Here is a 20,624-nt window from a genome sequence, read left to right on the forward strand (position 1 = left end):
TTTTATTGAGCTGTATCAGAGGAAGATGCAACTACACACCTGTGTCCAGGACAGCTTGCCCTTTAGGCTGTGTGGGCTCACACATGCAAAGCATTGCTCCTTGAGCAGAGCAAGGCAACAGGACAGAGCGACTGGCTCAATACCCATTAAAAATATTCACACTGTTCTAGTAAATTGTCGCAAGCTTTAACTTCTGGACAGTTTTATCTTTTCAACCATTTTATCTTTACCGGTAGCAAAACAATTCAGAAAGGAAATGCAACAAGAACTGGAACTCAGTACATAAATGGAACAGGAAACACAGTCAAGGACTAGGATTACTGTGGGTGCTACCTTCTGCTGATGGTCACTTTAGGATTTTTAGGCTTTGCCATGCAAGCTTGAAAAAAAAAAAAAAAAAACAATGACCCAAACTAAATACACTATTTGCTTTCTGTTTTATCCAAACTCTTTGGAGTCTTTCCTATATCCACACATTCTGACAGTGTAAATGAGAAATGATTCCGACATTATTACAGTTTATATCTGTTAATTAAACTCAAAAAAGCAGTGGATGTATACATCCCTCAGAGTATTCCCAGCACTGCAGCCTATGGTGTCCTTCCCAGCACTGGTCATGAGCTAGAGCTCCACACTTTCCGTCTGGCACCGACTCAAAACCCTGCAAGTACAGAAGAGCATTTTCCCTATTCCAGGAAACTCCCTGGACAGAGCAGGCTGGGTTACAATTCAGAACTAGTTATTTCCTATAAATAACATTAGTAGACCTGAAGTGTCTCAAGTTAAAAAGATTCCTGAACAAAAGTTTTGTTCAGCAGTGGACAGCAGGAATCTCAGATGCTTTGCTATATTTATTACTGCTTACCCCATCCATATATTTCAAAATTACCTGGGAAAGCACTGAGATCAGACATTATCTGGCCAAACTGGAAAAACTCCAAGTCCTATCAGAAATATTGCACTGGCCGCACCTAGTATTTTGTGACTATATTTATAGGACAGGGATATAGAAACATTTAATAAGGAAAAAACAGCCTCTTATTATGGCTTAGACAATTCAGAAATTACAGAGTCTATACTCACACTGCTTGAAGGACAGTCTGACGTGGCCTGTCTAAGGGAAGATGGCTGAAGTTGATTTTCCTCTCCGTTAGTCCCAGTAGTTTTAATGCGCCCCCCCCCACACACTTGCTTTTTCAGCAGAGGGGATGCAATGACATAGGACACTCAGCTGAGCTGGGCTGGGCACATCTGGGATGACGGATTATGGGACTATTGCCACACTGCAGCAATCTTGCAGAAAGCCCTGCACAGGAATGCCACTGAGTGAGGCACTGCCTGGATGAGGCTTGTCCAGAACAGGGAAGAGCATCCTGGCACCCCACACTAAAGAAAAATGAATACATGCTGGAATGGGTGCAGAGAAGGATGTCAGGAATGTAAGGGCGTCTTACAAGAGGAGACAGACAGCTATTACTACTGTTTGTTTCCTCTAGCGTCTGAGAAGGCACATGATCACTTCCTGGACACATACTGGAAAGAAACACAAAGAGGGAGAAAAGAGGGATTTAAGCAATGGGATAACATCGGCACAAGGACATGTGGCTGTGAACCAGCCACATACGAATTTAGACTGGATTTAGATGATTATTTCTACCCGTCAATAAGGCAATTCTCTGGAACAGACTTCCAGGCAGAAACTTTGGCTGCAAAAGCAGCCTAAACAGTTTTAAGATGAAGCTTGATAAATCTGTTTAAGGGATAACAAGACAAAGCTGCCTGCAACAGCAGACAACTGGGCTCCGTGTTTTAGGAGACCCCTCCAAGTACCGAGCTACCAGACAAATGTTCAGAACTCCTCTAAATGACCAATCTCTTAAATCAGGAATATAGTACCAATACAGTACCACAGCAGAAATCTGGAACCTCTCCTTGTCAGAGAAACAGAAATGCTGGAACAGGGGAAAAAAAAAAGTTAGTGCAGCTATCTCAGTGCTGTTCAGCTGCTGGCTAAAGGACCAGCCATGATCCTGTAGGAGACTTTTTCACGTTTTCTTTTTTGAACTATATTCCCGTTCAGTTGGCACAGCTATTTCAACATCCTGTCAATGATCCCTGCCTGATGGAGGAACACAGCCAAAATCTTAGGAGACCTGAAAAGCCGAGGCAGCCTGAAGTGGAACAGAATTCATTGCAACAGCTTCCTATGCTGGGCACTCACCACAATCCCTCTCCCATGGAAGATTTTAGATTTATTTTATTTTATTCTGAACTGGAACAAATGGAGATAGAAGGTTTATCCATGCGAAAAATAACTTTTGCAAGGATTCACTTCAAGATGAATTACAGAGCTGGACCTTCTCACCCAGGCAGGTCTGATGGCTCCACGGTGCTCTGCGTGACCACAGCTGTGGGGACATCGGTGACCCAGAACACCGAGTGCCTGACATGGTGGTGGGTCCCAGTCACCCATCAGGCAGATGGTCTGACTGCTGGGTAAGATAGCATGCTAAAGGAAAAAAATCAGCTTGTTGGGTTTTTTGTTGCACATTTTGTTGGAATTAGCATTTTCACAACACGTTGCTTTGCTTTAATTTGGTTTCCAGAGGGAACCCATTCATGAGCTGACCAGCCCTAATGTCACTGCTGGCTGCTGCCAGTACAGAGCAGCACTGAGGTTACTTCAGATCTTAGTTTCTCTCTGCCTGCAATGTTTGAATCTCTCAAGCTGAACCTGACCATTGGCGTTCATCATGCCTTTCTTCAAGGAAGTGACAGCAGTTGGTGCATTTTACTGATTTTTTACTGCTTTTTTTTTTTTTTTTCCTAGTATATTTTACTGATACAAATTCTCTAACTTAATTCGATTTCATTACGGCTTTTTTGGGAGATTTGCTGGGAAGCACAGTGCTCCCCTGGGACCCATACACTGAAGATTGCACAGGGCCTGGATGCCTCGATGCAGATACATCTCAGTAACACGTTAGCACCTACAAGCTCTAAGAGAATTTAACAAAAGGATAGCTGCTTCCTTGAAAAGTTGTTCTCTAGTGGCCCAGAAATGTATTTGGCACGATGCCATCCCAAGGGGTTCGTCTCATCACATTTGGACACATCACACCTCATTTCTGTCCGTTTTGCTCTTTTATTGCATGGGAGGAACAGGGCCTCAGTCCCAGGGCTCGTTGTCCATCCTTTTGCTCCATCTTCTGCCAACACTCGACTTTCTGGACCTTTTGTACTTCCTGGTGCTGTCTTTAAAATCCCCAATCACCACAGGTTTTGCTGGGAACTCGCCAAGTGACGTCCCTTCACAGTGCAGGCACCAAGGCAGAAGTTCTGCAGTTGCAGGTCCTGCCCCTGCCTCAGGACACGCTCCCAGCCGGGGAAGCAATCCATGCTGTGTTGATACACTACCACCTAGTGGTAAATCCTGCTCCCAGCCACACCGCCACGGTGTGCTCTGTGACCACGCAAGGTCCTCGGATCTGATCTTCATCCGAGGGTTTCAAGGTGAAGCCTCGGGAGGTGCCATTGCTTGTGCTGTGTCTGGGCATTGCTCACGCAGGTTTTCTCGCTGATGCTGCTACTCCACTTGGCCACCAGGAAAAGTAATTTAATTTCTCGATATTGCTTTTTGGTAAATTGGTTGCCCACCCCTTAGAGAGCTCTGCCTTTGCAAACCATCAGTCCTTCCCTTAGAGAGCTGCAGAGGTGGACCTTCAGCAACCACCTGCAGAACCAAAACCAGCAACACCAGCTCAGGAAGTGCCCTGGCTCAAAAACTTACCTGCTAACAGTTAATTGGGCTGTAATTAGTTCTGCCAGGGAATCTAGCAGGTAAAACTAGATAGACCAACTTTGAAAAGCTGCGTTTAGTCATTGTACAGTTATCCTAAAGTACTGGCTGTGCATACACCAGTGGTGGAACAAACAGCTGGGGCATCTTTTTGACCTGTAGCTACCACGGATATGGCACAGTCTATTTGCCCTGGCTGGTTAATGTGGGGGGCCTTCAACACCCTCATCCTGGCCTGTATCAGTCCACTACCACCTTATCTCATCAGAGGGCCATTTCTTCTTTCCCTTAAACTGGGATAGCAAAGAACAAAAGAAGCAAGACACATTATGACCTTGCACGGACCCAAAATGCTTCAGAAAAGTGTAACACACCCGATCAATACAACTAAAGCCCTGCACAACAGACATATCTGTACACACACACAGACTTGTGCAGAGTCAGCTTTTAATCTCACGTCACTGGATTGCTTTGTCTCTGTTATTATGCCTTCTGCAGTTGCCCTTCCAGTAATCATTAGGGATCTGCAAGATTAGCAGAGATATTGGACACACCTGCATATTAACCAAACGCATCGGAGTTGCTTGCACCAGAAGGTTGTCTGCATAAAATTATCACTTTAACATAAAGGCAGTGGTTAAGACACAGAAAACTGCTTATGGCTTTCTGCATGAATTTAAGAACGCAAATCTGAGAAATGCAAGAGGTACAAAGTGTGTCCCTTGTGCCCTGCTGGAGCTCAGTACTTACATGGAGCACCAGAACAGTTTCTGCTAACACTGCTTTCAGAGGTCATTTACACGAGGAAGTTTACCATTATACTTTGATTATGACAAAATACCTGAGAAAAAATATTTTGAAGAACAGTGATCACTACCCTCCTCTCTTTTTTTTTTCCCCACATTTCCTCCCAAATATCCATGGAACCTGCTAGACTTAGAGATAACGAGAGCACTAATTATGCTATTGTTGTTCCTGCAAAGTTGAGCTTTTTTTTTTTTTTTTTTTTTTTACAGGGAACTTACTCTACCTTTAAATAATTGACCGTCTACTGGTGTTTTGCAAAGGAAGAGCACCCAAAATGGAAGAAGTTAACAATCTGCAATAAAGCCCTTGGACATTCTTTTGCCATAACTCAAACTTCACAGAAAGATCATAACGACCAGAGCAAAAGCAGACACTAAGAAATACCAACATCTGAAAGAAAGGCTTCTCATGTAACATAGTTCTCTCAAAAGCAGCCCTACTTCTTCGCTTCTTTTTAGGCCTTACTCCAGAAGGCATGGGAAACATACTAAGTAAAAGTCACTGTAATATTTTAACCGTTATCAATTTCTGACAATTTAAGGACGCTATGCCTTATTCTGATGCTATGCAGACACTGAGAAACCAGAAATTAGGAGGTACATGAGAAATTACCCTTATTTCCGTACCAAAATGCAGACATTAAGACTATTCTGCAAAACAAAAAAAAAAAAGTGTCTCACCAATACAAGACATGATATCAGATTCTGCCCCCTTGATTTATCAGTGTAAGTACACACAGTTGCACAGCACTACCATTTGCTGCTGATGAGGCACATGTGTTCTGGCTTTAAGTATTTCCTCTTTGATTAAAATTCACTCTCTCCTTTTTCTTTACTAGATAGAAGATTTTAAGACTAGAAACATGAAAGAAATGTTAACTCTCCCACCAGCCAAAATATGTGGTAAAAACATCAAATAGTGCCGAGCTCTAACCTCAGCCTTCCTTGGAAGGGAAGAAGTAGAGAATTCTTTGCACAAGTGCTTGACATTTTCTTTCAGCTGATTTCACAACTCTGCAATTTTTCTTCTTTTAATTCCCCTTCTCCAGGGATCACAGCCCACTAGTTGGGGATTGCAGAGAACTACGGGACAAGAATTGTTCAGGAGTTCTTTATGTGAAGTATTTCTGAAGCTGAGACTGCCTTTGCATATGCAGGCTGCGTAAGAATGTTTCCATTTGTGGGATCCAGTTCACAGGAAGGTAAATCCTTTTCAAGTTCCCAGAGATGGGTTGTACAGGAATGAAGAAGAGAAAGCCATTTAACATCTCAAATTCCGTATTGACCTGAATTACAAAGCACCCTAAACACATTAGCAGATAGCTTTCTCTGTCACTTATTCTGGATTATAACAAACTACTTAAGATGCTAAATCAAACCTATTACTTATGTCTTTGTTCCATGGCCACTAAATACATGATCTTTTAAGCCTTTTGATCCCCCTATTGTACAACTCTTCCACTAACTTCCTTTAGTGATGCTTATGTGATTTTTACTGCTGCATTCAGGTAATCTCACAGTGCTTAGCCCTGCCTGCTACAACACCTCCACCTCTGCAGACTTTCACAAAGAAAACAAAACACCAGCTGTGGACCTGTGTCCTGCAGGGTCAGGACACAACACCCGTCTCTCTTCTGAAGCCTCCCCCATCACCCTGCCAACTGCTCCCTCCATCCAGCTGTATCATCTCTCAAGGTCATAATGCTGTCAAACTTGTCATCCAAACCTGTTAACTCCATGCTTTGGCACCTCGCCTCCTCCTTGCTGATCCAGATGGCCCTTCTGGGTTGCCTGAACTGTTACAGGTACTCCTCTTGATTCTTCCTCTCACTACCCTCAGGTTTAACCCCCTCTTGTTGTCTCTGGTACCAATTTCTTGTCCTTTCTTCCAAAAGAACTTTTACAGGCTAGTTCTGCCCTAGCAAAAGGCCAATTCTTTATTTCTCTTCCAGAGCTTTCACCCAGCCTCCCATGTTATCCCAGAAAAACCTTCCTCTCACAAGCCACTAAATCCCCCACTGGTATACTGCTCCTCTTCAAAACCAGGTCCTTCCTGCATGCATCCTGGTAACTGCAGCCCAATAACAGAGGTAAACTGGGATTCCTGGACAATTTTATTATTATTTTTTTTTTTTTTTTTTTTTTTTTTTTACCAGTTTGTTTACTTTCCCCAGAGCTGTTGTATTTTCAGGTGCTTTGAGTAAAGATGGGTGTAAGCTATGATATTTAATAAAGATTTCAAGTTTACTCCGGGAGTTACATGGATCCCAACTTTTCATGTGGTTTATCAGAGCTACTGGAAAAGGCAAGGACTATCTACTGGGTTTTCTGATGTACGACTTTGGGGGCAAGACCCCTCATCTCTTTACACATTGTGTGTACAGCCTGCCTGTTAAAACACGTGTTGAGACAGAGATTCATGCCGAGCTTTCTGTGCATAGCCTAAAGCTAACTATAAGGGTCTTTTCATAAAGGAGAATGAGATCCAGCTGTTAAGTGTTGGATTTCAGCCCCTCTCTGAAGTTAATGCATTGCACTGGAATTCACACTTTTTGAACGCCGCTTTCACATTTGGATGATGTACACTAGCAGCTGGTCTGTTTTTTTTTTATCAGACAGGTCTTTTTTGTTGTCAGCAGCACTGATATTAGATGCCAGTTTAAGATCCTTGTGCTTTTAAGCAGCAACCTTGTCTTGAATGTCAATGTCTTGAAGTGAATGTTTGTCATAAGATGCAGCAAGGAACTGAAATACACTGATAACAGGTGGTGATCTATTGGTGTTGAGAAAACAGCTCCAGGGAGCAAGATTCAAAATCTTGATCGCCTTCCTATGTTTGAAAGAAATATGGGTTTTAGAGAAGAGGGTCATGAATTTCAAATTTTTCACGGTTTAGTTTTACCTTATTTTGACAATTATTTATTCTAGTATAGAAGTCCTTGCAGACTTCAGGATAAGAAAGGACATAGCACTGCCCTCAGTTTTAGTGTCTACTAACAATAAAAAACAACTGCATATAATTAAGCTTGAGGTTTGTTTTTAAATTTTAAATTCACCTTTATTCTACTGGGAAGAGAGGAACACAAGGAAGCCATACTATCAGCCAAGAGCCTCCAACTAGTCATCAGTCAGGCTGTATAGCCAACACAAAATGAATCTATTAACATCCTGCTTGCAGTGCACTAGCAAGAAGACAAAAGAAAAGTAATACCTTATTAGCAAAAAAGGGGGGAAATGGTACTAAATGGCTCAACAACTTTCGTTTGTATTAACAGCCACCAACACAAGCACTGAACTTTTGCCTTCTTAGACAGTGCACTCTCCAGAACAGCTGAATACATTGAGTTTTAAGAAACATTAGGGGAAACCTGTGTTGCAAATATTAAGACATACTTTCCTTGCCATGTTGTTATTAAGCACTTAACATCGAAAAAGACCATGCTTTTAGATCAGAGCAGACAAACGGAGCAAACAAAACACAAACTAACCCCTCCCCCCCCCACACACACAGAGCTAGGAAATAGCTAATTTCAAATACGTTACTGAATTTTACATTTCAGACTACTCCTAAGCAAGATACCAATTGGTGGTATGCATTGGAAAACCATTTCAAATGCTAAACGCACTGGGGGTGGCAGCACACTACTGACAGATGATTTGGCAAGAAGCTGACTTGTAATTTCATGAATTTGTGAATCACTACAAGTAATACATTTTTGTTCTGATCACAAAAGACCCTCAGCAAGACAACTCAACATTTTGCCCACCATAAACACTTGAATAAACTTCAAAGAATGGATCAACATATGGCTGTAATCAGATTATTTTTGACCTTGTGCCACTAGCTGGTGTCCAGTTACATCACCACACCTGCATGAATCAAAAAACAACATCCAAAACTGCTGAATGCTTGCTCTTACAGCTTTTGCTGATATTTTGCGTAAGCCTTTTTCCAGGGAGATTTGGCTTTTCAAGTCTTATTTTTGATCTCCGTATGATCTTCTAAACTGGGAATGATGAAGTCTTTGATGTGGATTCTTGCATAAACAGAAGCAAGTAACTACACAGCCCCTAACTGCGAATAAAAAAAGGCTAGCCAGGACTGAAACAATGCAAAATGTCCCTTTTAAAAGTAAGGGGGAAATGGAAAGGAGAAATCCAGGGAACAAACACCATCACCACTGTTCAACCGAGGAAGCAATAAAGATTAAGAAAGCCGGTGTGGAAAATAATGAAACCTTTCCTGTGTGTTAAGCAGCTTTATATGTGGTCTTGTATCTCTCATTTGAGAGCTATAGTAAAGCCATTATTATGTGAGGAAAAATGCATGGCACAGACAGTAAGAGAACACTGAAGAAAAATAGTCGAATAACACTATAAAAAATAAAACTATAAAATTCAATTATTCAAAAATGTGGGATCCAGGCACCAGTGTGCACTGGGAAGAAGCATTTTCTCCTTCTGCTTTACTTCTCGTTTACCCATATAATTAAACACGAGGACAAGCACGGAGAACACGCAATGCCTCACTCTGCCCCCAGCTGCTAACACAGCAGGCACCAGGGGGCCTCAGTCGTTCGCTACCAAAGCAACAAGGGCACGGCAACTCTGTGAGCTGAATTAAGGCACTTCAAAGTCCTGATTTAGCAAGAATAAAAACAATGCCCGCAAGGAAAATAAGGAAGGAGCAATGGAAAAAAGGGCATTACAGCTGATCTATACAGAAATCTGCAGTAAAATGGCTAAAAAAAAATGTGACTCCAGCTGAGTTGTGCTACTAGCATGGCAAGTCTCCAGAAGCATGCATGGCACCAACACAAGAAAACAACAACAAATTACTTCAGTGTCACAGCAGGGAAAGGAGTGATTTATAGCGGAACAAAAACAAGAATTAGCTTGAGACCTTTTGATCAGCTCTAGTGATAGATAAGGGCAGGTGATTAGAGCTACCCATGCTGCTTGTAAATGAAGCTCAAGTTGGAGATGAAACCCATGACTTCAGGGCAGCTTGACTGCAATTTAGAAGAGCTCTCTTTCATGTTTTCTCTAAGTGATACCTGCACAGACAAGCAGAAATTAGAGACTTATCCTGTAGGAGTCTTACAAACCTGTGTGCCCACCACGAGGGATGTCAGTCAGATTACATGCAGTCCTTCTCCTACGGACCTCGGGTTTAAAACTGTTCACGTACTCTAAAACACCCAACAGCTGAGTTCTGCCTTGCTTGGCAAACAGCAGAATTTGAAGCAGTTCACATTTTCTGCAGAATTACCTTGATTTTACTTGTTTGTTTTGATACAAAAGACTGGAATTAGACCCAAGTGAGTTGTCAGGAGACTACCCAGCAAAGTAACAGGGCTACAGGACCCAAGCAATTACACAGAACCTAAAAAACCTGCTCTGATGCCCAGTCCTTTTTATCTGAGGCAGCTGCAGCTGGATGCATCTTGGAGTTTCAGTCAGCACACCAGTCCCAAGATACAAAGAACAAATGATCTTCTCTTGCTCAACACTAGGAAGCCTCTCAAACCATGAAGACGGACAAGCACTTAAAGAAACCCTACTTGAAGGCTTTTGCTTCAGAATCAGTAACTTACCTGGCTGCCAGACATGCTGAATCAGAAATTACTGTAACTTAAGTGATACCTGGCAATTTTGTATTAACAAAATGATACCTAATCCACATACAACACCGTGGCTAACCTGAGGATGATAAATAACCACCTAGCTGCAGTTTAACTAATGATATCATAGAGCACTTAAAATTGAAAACATTGTTTGTATTACCCTACTTGATGACATACCTTGACATCAAGGCTTAAATTTGGTGAGTTGCCTGAAGGTGTATTGTATTCAGCTGTAATTTGCTCCTGAATGATATCCTGTAACTGGACTGACTGTCTTAAGCATCTCACCAGCACGTGGGACCAGGAGCAGCTCAGAACAGAACCAATGCACAATCTGAAATCCAGGCAGATAGAGAAAATGAGACCCTATCTCTCACATAGCCTTCCACTACACATGACCGTTTATTTCCACATTCAGCATTGTATTTTAGATTGCTATATTAATCATTATGTTTGCGTTACACCTTGTTAAGTCTTCAAAGTGACAGAATCTTTAATTTAAATGTGTTTCACAAGGCTCCCTTTCATGTGTTAGCACCAATCCTAACTTGATTTCAACCTAACGTAGATCTGCTAGATGAAGGTCCTTCTTGGCCTATCAATCTTCTGAGGAAATGCTGGGCTTCAGGACTTCAGCACTGAAATGGGTCAGTACTGAGATGCTGCCCAAAGAGAAGGCAGCACCTTCATATTTAGAAGATTTCGGGAGTCAATCAGACAAGATCATGAGCAATCTGCTCCTGCAGGGAAGTTGGTCAAGCTTTGAGCAGGGCTTTGGACTTGACACACTGCTGAGGTTCCTTCCAGTTTAAATATACTGAATATAAATTTTGGGGGGAAAATTCTGTGTGTTTTTTTTGACTTCTAGAGTCAAGGTTATTAGGGGTCATGTGCATAAGATTTGAGGCTTTAGGAGAAAACACTGTTCCTGATAAAATCTTTGAATAAATTTTTAAATGTGTTCCCTAACTGTTGTACATTTGTTGCTCATTAGGCAATGTCTTAAGGAGTTTTTTATACAAGAACATGCTGCTCTTCCCTCTGCAATTCTTCATTCAAGTAAAAATCAAGCTGAAAATGAAAAGTACAAATTGCACAACTGTAAGAGCATAGATTTCTCAGAGCACTAAAGAACAAATGAGCCTAAATTTTCTTGCTTCACTAGTAGTAAAATACTGTACCAGGACAAATGTGTAATTTACATAGGTTTTCAGACTCTAATGGCTGCCCCTGAGAGATGACAATCCAGCAGACAAGCTAAGAACTGGTTGGGCAAACATAAGTACTGCCAACTTGCATTCACAGTTTGGATTCCAGGGAACACCCAGTGGGGACTGAGATTTCACAGGGAGCACATCAATCTCTGGCAGCATTTCCCTTGAGAGAAACAATTTCCTCCTCTTTGTCTTAATCTATGGTTAACATTCAAAACATCTTTCCTGGCAAAGTCCGGACTCCTACATCCATAAAATCTACGTCAGTAACATCTATCAGACAGAGGAGTGTAAGTCACGGGCTGCTGGAGTGAAGCACGGCCCTCTGACACTGCTGGAAGTTGTTCCTGCCATGGCAGAGCACGGATGTGTCTACCTGGAGAAGATGCATTGCACCAAACGCATTTTAATTAACTGCTACAGAGACCATACCAGACTTCACCCAGATCAGCTGGGTGCTTGGAGATATGCCAGGACTTGGACTGAAACAAAATAAAAAAGTGCTGGTTCTTCAGGTTAAGGTCAGCTAAAAATGTCTATGTGGCATGTCACTGTGAAAAGTGAGTTACAAGGTTTCTAGGTTAACACCCACACCCATTGCAGCATATCACTCTCTCATTGTTTTGAAGTCAGTGACATGGTTGCACTGACATTTGGAAGCCAAGAACCTAGAAAGCTATTTTGTTTCCAACAAAAAAAAAAAAAAGCTGTGTGGTTTGCCAGTTCTCCATAAGTCCTCATGTTTGAAAGGACAACATGCTTCTCAGATACATGATTAAAGTGCAATCACTTAAAAATACATGAGATGCATCTACTCAATGGTTAACAACCACTAATCCACCTCTAATACACCACATGAGAAAATCTCATGCTTACAAACACATCATCAGGTTGCAGGCTTACAGGTTGCCTGGAGAAGTGGATGCCCCATCCCTGGAGATGTTCAAGGGAAGGCTGGATGGGGCTTTGGGCAACCTGGTCTAGTGGGAGGTGTCTCTGAAGCTTGGGGACAGACCAGTGATTTATAGCTTGGGCTCTTTTCTGCCGTCTGCTCAGGTTTCTCCTCTGCATAAAGCAGGGAAGAGAGGCGAGGAGAACAGAACCTTGTGCTCTTGAGTTTCGTGTTCAAGCAGAATTGGATGTGGGATCTCACATTTAGCCTGCAGTGCCCAAAGAGAGTGCTGTGGTCAGTGGGAAATTCTGGTACTAGGAGAAGAGACTTAAAAGGTTTCTAACATCTGCTGTAACTCAGTGATTCTGTGGCTTCATCTCCCTTGCCCTACCCCCTGCAGTGTACTGACCACAACGGCATTACAACCTTCATGCTAATTGCTCCTCCCACCTCCCAAGCTTCCCACACATCACCATCCACTGCCTCCGAATCTGTCTCTCCTTCAGTTGCCTGTCACCACAGTTGTGCTTTCTCCATAACTCCACACTCAGCTCCTGGGAAGATTTCCATTGCCATCCCCAGCACTGCTACACAAGTTCCTGGGTCCAACCCGCAGCTGCCACAATGCACGCCCCACCACCATCTGTACTCTCCTGTTGCAGGCCCTGCGTTACACAACTACCCTGTTTGCCCTGTGTGTGTTCCAGATACCCCACTGTGCAGGAAACACTGCCTGCCCAGAGCAAAGGGACCACAAACTGAATTGGCTTTGGTGCATTCTTAAAACAAAGAAGCCAGAGGCTGAAATACACCGTTTGGGTAATTGCGAGACTAGCAGCTTTCTGCCATTCATCAACTCCAGAATCCTCCCCCCCAAAAGAGGAGCAGCAAATGTTACTGCAGCTCCTCCTGCTTTGCCACAAAGCAGCAGGAAGCCCACTCACTGCGCTGCCAGCTGAACATCTTGTTAGTTAAGCAAAGCTCCAGAGTCCTCAATATTTATATTTGTAGGAAAAAAATATTCACATCTTTCCCCTATTTTAATGACAGACTATCCTTAACTCATTTGTCGGATAAAGGACAGATTTCATATGCAGCAGAATTTAAATCAAGGAGGTGACTCAGTCTCTTAATGAACAAACTGCTGCCAGATCCCCAGTTGGGGATTTGGATACTGGACATAATATTCAGTACTTACAGACAGACCAAGCAGGGGGTGTCTCACAACTGTATTCTCTATAACCATGTGTTTCACAACCTGTTTTTTTCTTCAGCAAGATCTCCAAGCAATACACTGGGAAATCCTACACAAGAAATGGTTCCCATTTAACCATAGGTTAAACTGATGCATTGTGACACTGTCATCGAGGGGCCCTTATTCCCCACTAATCATCTGTCATTCTTAATTATATGCCCACAAGTTAAAAATGTAATATGTTGTGACAAAATTGTGCAGCTGGAGAACTGCACAGTAAGCAGTTTGCCAGCTTGGAACAATACTGGACAGGATGTTGGGTTTCAGCAAGCCACACTGCTTTAAACATGAGGAAAGAGTTCTTCAGAGGTTAACAAGTGAGTAACTTCTTTTTACACTTTTTTACACTCCCTTCAGATGCAAAGGTGGCTGAACCACCCCGTCAGTTCATCAGGGAGTCAATACTACTTTCAGCTTGCAACTTTTTACATCATTGCTAAACACTACTAATGGTGTCACCATTTAATATCTTGTGTGTCATAGAAGATCTGAAGAGAAGCATTTCAAAAAATTACCTCTGCAGAAGTCTGTAGTATTTTGTCTTTCATTCAACCACTGAAGGAGTTGTTCACCTTCCCAGAAAAACTTGTGAATTTCTGTTTTTTGTAGCCAATGTGAATTGTAATTACACGTAATAATTTCTTCAAACACCACAGCAAGACTGACATGATTACCAACCCCAGCTTTTTATAACTTATTTTTTATAATAACTTATTTTTAATAATTAAAGAAATCCCATTTTCCAATACCTTTTAAACCCAAAGCACAGTGTAAAATATAACTGAAATATGCTTGTGCCTGAGCAAGACTACAACAGTCAGACGCTAATAAACAGCAATCAGGATAGGAACCAGGTAAATGAATTAGATCTGGGTCAGCATGAGAAAGCCCCATGTTATAAAAAGATGCCATTAACTGTCTATGCTTTGAGAGACAAAACAGAAAAATCACATCTGCTATGTTGCATTCAAAATACTTGTGAACATCTAACTAAAAAATATGATAGACACAAGACAGATCCCCTGAAATGGCCAATACCAAATCTCAAAGCTTGAGATTCTTCCCCCGACTGTAACTAAAATGAGGAACTCAATACCACAGAACACTTCAGAGGCCAAAGATTTAGCAAGATTCAATGAGAACGCAAACATTTAAAGGAATAAAGAAATGTCAGTGTCATGACCCAGAGCACACTCCCACCACTAGCAGTTCAGCTGCTTGCACAAGGCCAGCTGGCTGTCAGGATGTATGAAGAGAGCGCAAAGCAACCTCAGCAGAGGCTTGTCCTCAAACAGCTCTGCTGGGAGGCCTCACTGAGGGCAACCTCCTTCCCTTGGAGGCTGATCTTCAGCTGCTGCTCTTCAGCTGATGCTCTCACCCTGAGCCTTGCTTGAGCTGTGCCACAGCCATGCACGCTATTGATCCAGACCCTGGCCAACAAACCTACTCACCAGCTGGACTGCAGGCCTTCATTATGGACTTGCCTGGCCATCACTGGTCTTCAACACTGCATCCAGACTTGACCCTGGCCCTGACGTACCATAGCAGTAAAAGTGTTAAGAGTTTAAACCTCAGCATCACCACCTCCAGCAGGCCCCATGGTTTAGCTTTCTACTTGCCTTGCAGACACAGCACACCCGTAGCCACACACACAGCCTGCAGCAATAAAGCATCCCTGTCATTCTCAAACTCTGCACGCAGGGCATCTCTGAAAAGGATAAATTCTGGCCCTCACTTTCTCTATTCCCTGCCCTGTATTTCCACTAATACAGAAGAGTGACATATGGTGTAACTGAATTGCGTTCAACTTATGTTTACCCAAAGATAACAACCAGTAAAAAGTCTGTGTCATCCAAGTCACAAAACAGAGGAAATTGTATGTTCTTTTATGCAAAACTAATGCAAGAGCACTAAAAGTATCCTACTGGCTTAAAAATACAAAATTCCCAACAGCACTTTCTCCCCTAATACGGTTGCATCATCAACAATCTATAGGAAAAGAGATTTGAGACACCACGTATCATATTCCTTCTGTAGGGAGGACTTTTTTTTTTTAAAAACAAAAAATTAAAAAACCAAACATTTTTATTGACTGTACTGTAGATAGCTGTACAGAGTGTAAACTTTAATATTTCACCAGATATGTGAACAATTCTGGAGAAAGAATTATCAAGCACCTTCATTTCAACACATTTTGATATTTACAGTAAGACATTCCTGATTAAGTGTATGAGTAAAATGAATTAAAAGTTATAAAAAGTTATACAAAAAAATCTTTAAAATGTTTACATTGCTATTTTTATGATAAATATACAATTAATGAGGAAGATGCCACAGTTAAGACTGTGGCTCTCTAGGAAGCTTAACTGTAGTGTCTGAAGGAGTGAGGAAACGGGTGTTCATAGCTTACTGCTCAGATCACAACATTATTGTGAAATGTGTGCTGACAGAAGTAGGCTTGCACATAAGCTTCCTTCCCAACACAAACTGCAGAAGATACGCTTCACTCTTAGCTTTGTACTGCTACTTTGACATTAAGAATATGAATTTTGATTTTGCCTCTCATCTCCAAACTCATTTGTGATATTGAAAACATGCTACAATTTTCCTTAGACTTTCAACATACCTTTTTGCTGTTACTGAACACTGGCACACAAACCGGACATAACTTTTTGTCTTTTGAGCAAAGACACAGCTGACCTTTCTGGAAACCAGATTTTTAACTTTCATGTTTCACATCGCCTATGAAAAGGCATGATGTGATTTGCTTAAGAAGAAAGATAGCTATGATGAAGTTCTAAGATCATTCTCAGGCTTATAGACTCAAACATAGAAATATTATTTTTAAACTTCTCAGGAAACATATATGACTTTCTCTCTTTAAGAAAACAAACACCTCCAAATGAATCAACATCCATTCTTTGATGAACTATCATAAATTGAGATCTATGTCTAAAGTTTGTTTAGTGGATTTTAGGAAACTACTCCAGAATCCACATCAGACAGAATTAAAATAAATCTCTTAAAATCCAGCAAAAACTTCAAATACATCCACTAAGCAGTGCTGACTATCTATCAAGAATCACATGCTGTGGAAGGGGATCATGAGGTTAGTGAGAACTACCCTTGCAGCACGTGGATTTTGCAGCACGTAGTATTTCTATAACACAAGAATCAAAAATTTAGATTCAAGTTTTGAAAGTGTAAAGACTAGTAGTGGGAATGAATGGAGTTAGGCATTAAATCTGTGCTATTACTGGGTGTTCCCATCTATTCATCCTTGAGACCCCCTGGCTGCTTCTCTGCTAAAGATAGAGCCCAGTCATGTATGTGAAGGGCTAAGCACACCATACCACTGTGCAGATAACCTCTGCATGCTTCAAGGTACAACCCAGTCTCAGAATCACACCACCCTCCATTCTATATTCAGTACTTCAATTCTGTCAAGGCACACTTCCTCCTAGCCCAGCACAGGTGCAACTAAGGCACCCACATTTAAATTTAAAAGCACGAAGGTAGTATTACAGGGAATAAGACTGAGTTGGACCCAAGCTGACTAGCTCTGTCTTGCCTAACTGCTACAAAACAGTCATTGCCTATGTGTGTCTGCATACATACATTGTTGCTTGCTGTCAACAGCATGCAGCATTTATCTTTAGGGCCTGATTGTATTTATAGAACTGAATTTTTTACAGCACATTTCCAAAAAGTGCCTGCCACTAGAAAGCTTGTTTTAATGCTCAGTTTCTTTCTATACAATCCACTCCAACTGTGTTGTCAGGGCAGCGGCAAGTACGGCCTCCTGGGGTAGCCAGGCAGAGGTGAGTACAACCACCATTATTCACTGAGCAGTAATTGTGTCCTGAAAGAAAAGAGATGTAAAATGTTGAAGAACAGCGTAAACAAACCCACAAAAAAATCCAAAACACATGTACAGAGAAAGTGTAGATTTTGAGACTGCACTGGAAAACAAGTCAGAACGAGACAGAGTGAAACAAAACTATGCTTTGGGGAGATGGAATTCATCATATCCCCTGTGTTTGCTTCTGATATTCCCCTCAAATAAAGGTTCAGCTATAAGGACAGAGCAGGAGAGGCAACATGAAGAAAATAGCCTGTTTCTGAAACATACTTCATAAATTGGCTGAGTGATCACAGATATTAGAATGAAGAGAGGGTGAGCGAAGAAACAGGGGAAACGCAACACATGAAGACCAAATCTAAAAGGCCACAGGATATCGCTCCTAGAGAGCACCCAGTACAAACACATTGAGGAATGATTTATGAAAACAAAATAATATTGGGGGTATGGGGAGAAATGCATTAATGTTGAGGGTAAAATGAAAGATCTACACGGAGTGGATTTTGAGGGCAAAGGTATCAGTCAGAGAAGGAGGAAAAGCACTTGAAATAGACCTATGATGAGACAGAAGTGATGCCAAGGTTACTACCATTATACACATTTAGTTAGTGCACAGTGTTATTTTGCTACACAGTGCCTATTACTATGGAACTATTAACTTGTTAATAATTAACCAATAGCTAATAATTAACTAGTCAACCACAAAATTAATAGTATTAACTAGTAATAAAATAATTGGTTTCTTAGTTATGATATTCATATGCATTTTTAATGCACTGAACCATGGATGCAATTAAGTTACATTTTTTCTATACATGTTGAGTAACTTGAGTAGAAACCATCTCAAGTTTTTTTTAGGCCTGAAATTAAAATACCACACCTCCTGTAATTCTAGCCACATCATAATAATAAAAGGTAAACTCATCTCCTAACTGTGATTTGATAAGAAGAACATAACTGAACTGTGGTATTGCTTCCCAAAGAACAAATTGTTATTTCAAGGTTATCAACTTCTCTTCTATGCTTCACAAGGGCATTTTCAATAAAGTAGCTGAAAAACTTAACATTCAACAGCACAGAAAGACCAGTCCACCCACTCTATCACCTGCTGTTTTCTGAACAGTCTCATTTTAAAATCACCCATCTTCTTAAGGACAAAAGACCATGATATTTCTATAGTTCAAAGTTTATATTCTATAGTTCAAAGTTAGTTTTTTGTTTTGTTTTTTTTAAAGTAAATAAGCTCTAAGTACAAATATAGCATTCAATTTTGATGATGACAAGATAGCAGCTTTTGCCATATCAGATTTTCATCTTGATCATACTCCTGTCCTTCCATACAGGAAAGAACAGGCCCCTTCTCTCCCTATTCTGGTTTGATATGGCAACCACAATAACTGCTTTTATAAAAACAACACATACATATGTGATTTTCAGTAACTCAGAAGACACAAATCTAAGCAATAACTAGATTTAAAAAAACATCTATATCAGTTGGAAGCCTTTCAGTGAGAGCTGCTACTAAGCTCGTTTACAGGCTAAGGTGCTGCACAGCTGGAAAAAAAATGTGGATTACCTCCTGGGCACTGAGCAAAAGCTGTGGTGATTCCATAGAGGCGGGAGCGCTTGTGAGGCTGGAAGTTATCATTTTCTGTCGAAGCCATGCGATCCACTGCTACAACAGCATCCCTGCCACATACAAGAGAAATTAATGTGTAAGTACACGGAGAAACAAAACAAAAAAAGAAAAATCTGGAAGTGCTTCATTTTCACTAGTAGGAAGTGATGCCAGAATAAAATCCCACCAAGACCTTAACTTTCATGGACAACTCAAGTATATATATATAGCCTTCATGCTAGGCAGCAAAAGGATTTAGCAGCAAGGAGCCAGCTTACTATTATTGGAGGTACTTCCAACACAGGGACACATCTGCTAGTAGTTTTGACACATTACATATTCTGCCCCTCTGATATCTTCTGTGACATAGACTACATAGATACTACACACAATAATTATGGACAATACTGTGTTTCAGGTGAAGCATTTTATCTGAAAGGAATACAGCCGGTCCTAAGTAATTTCTTTTTTTCCTAGAAACAAAACGGCACTCAGCTGACAGAACTGCAACACAGTTTCTCATATATCCATATGAGATATCCAGAATACATATATATATATATGGATATATATATATATGGATATATCTCAATATATATATCTCCATATATCCAGAATAGCATTTGCCAGCTATTAGGTTCCAGCTTGGAAATAATTAAGCACATTAATAGCTCTTTTTGCTGCAATTAACAGACTCAGTTATACAGAAGTTTGCAGGTAAGTCCACGTAACTATTTACCTCAAATGAAAATACTATATATTTCCAGAAAAACATCCGGTACATGTATTTTAAATATATAAACTATAAAGTCTCAATCATATTTCAGTGTTTTAGTTCACTTGCAACAAAGAGTGTGCCACCAAGACAGTAAAAGTGCCTTCTTATTTCTGGTTGAACAGTCAGATAACATTGAGCATAGAAGACCTTGAGTGAGTAATTTCTGTCCTCTACAATGCTGCAAGTACAGCCATAAGGAAAACATGTTAACTCCCACTCCTTTCCCAAAAATGTTCAGTTCTAAAAGCATTTTCTTAGAGGACAAACCAATGTGCTGAAAAAAGAAAACCCAGTTAACTGGCAACATCAATAGGTCAACTCTGCAGATTCACTCCGCCCTGCAACAGCTATTGCCAGGAGAAAAAAAAAAAAGAAAAATGTGTGAGAGGTCACACATGAGAAATGCATCAAATACTTCAGTTCCTATGAGACAGGAGAACAGAATAAAGCATTCCATAATTCCTTAAGCAGATAAAATACCTGCGCCAGTCCGTGTAGTATAAATTCTTCCCATAGCTTGTAACACTGAAAGGATACTGAATTCCTTCAACAATCTTTCGTCGACCAAACTGATTAGGGTTCATGCATTCCAGTCTCTTTGTACCTGCATATAGTGAAACAATTCAGTTTATTCAAAAACAAGACCAAGAGAGCTCTCAGAGGGGATAAAGGCTAAGTGTAAGCATGCAAGCACGAACAGAATAAAACTTCCTGGAAGTCTTTTGGTCTGCTGCTTAGTCAAAGCCCTTCCCATGCCAGATCTCCACACGTGC

The 20,624-nt window shown here is 41.0% G+C and overlaps 1 protein-coding gene across 2 annotated transcripts in view; it reads right to left on the reverse strand.

Moving 5' to 3' along the window:
- Positions 1-15,660: 15,660 nt before the first annotated feature.
- NID1 (nidogen 1) overlaps positions 15,661-20,624 on the reverse strand; it is a 43,033-nt gene continuing 38,069 nt past the window's right edge. For both annotated transcript variants that reach the window (XM_027453766.3, XM_027453765.3), the window contains 3 exons: positions 20,332-20,455; positions 19,032-19,144; positions 15,661-17,455 (listed from right to left, as the gene is read on the reverse strand). In XM_027453766.3, the coding sequence (XP_027309567.2) occupies positions 17,334-17,455; positions 19,032-19,144; positions 20,332-20,455 (359 nt within the window). In that variant the 3' untranslated portion in view covers positions 15,661-17,333. The remainder of the gene's footprint in view (positions 17,456-19,031; positions 19,145-20,331; positions 20,456-20,624) is intronic.

The sequence above is a fragment of the Anas platyrhynchos genome, chromosome 3, assembly GCF_047663525.1.
Source record: "Anas platyrhynchos isolate ZD024472 breed Pekin duck chromosome 3, IASCAAS_PekinDuck_T2T, whole genome shotgun sequence".
NCBI lineage: Eukaryota > Metazoa > Chordata > Aves > Anseriformes > Anatidae > Anas > Anas platyrhynchos.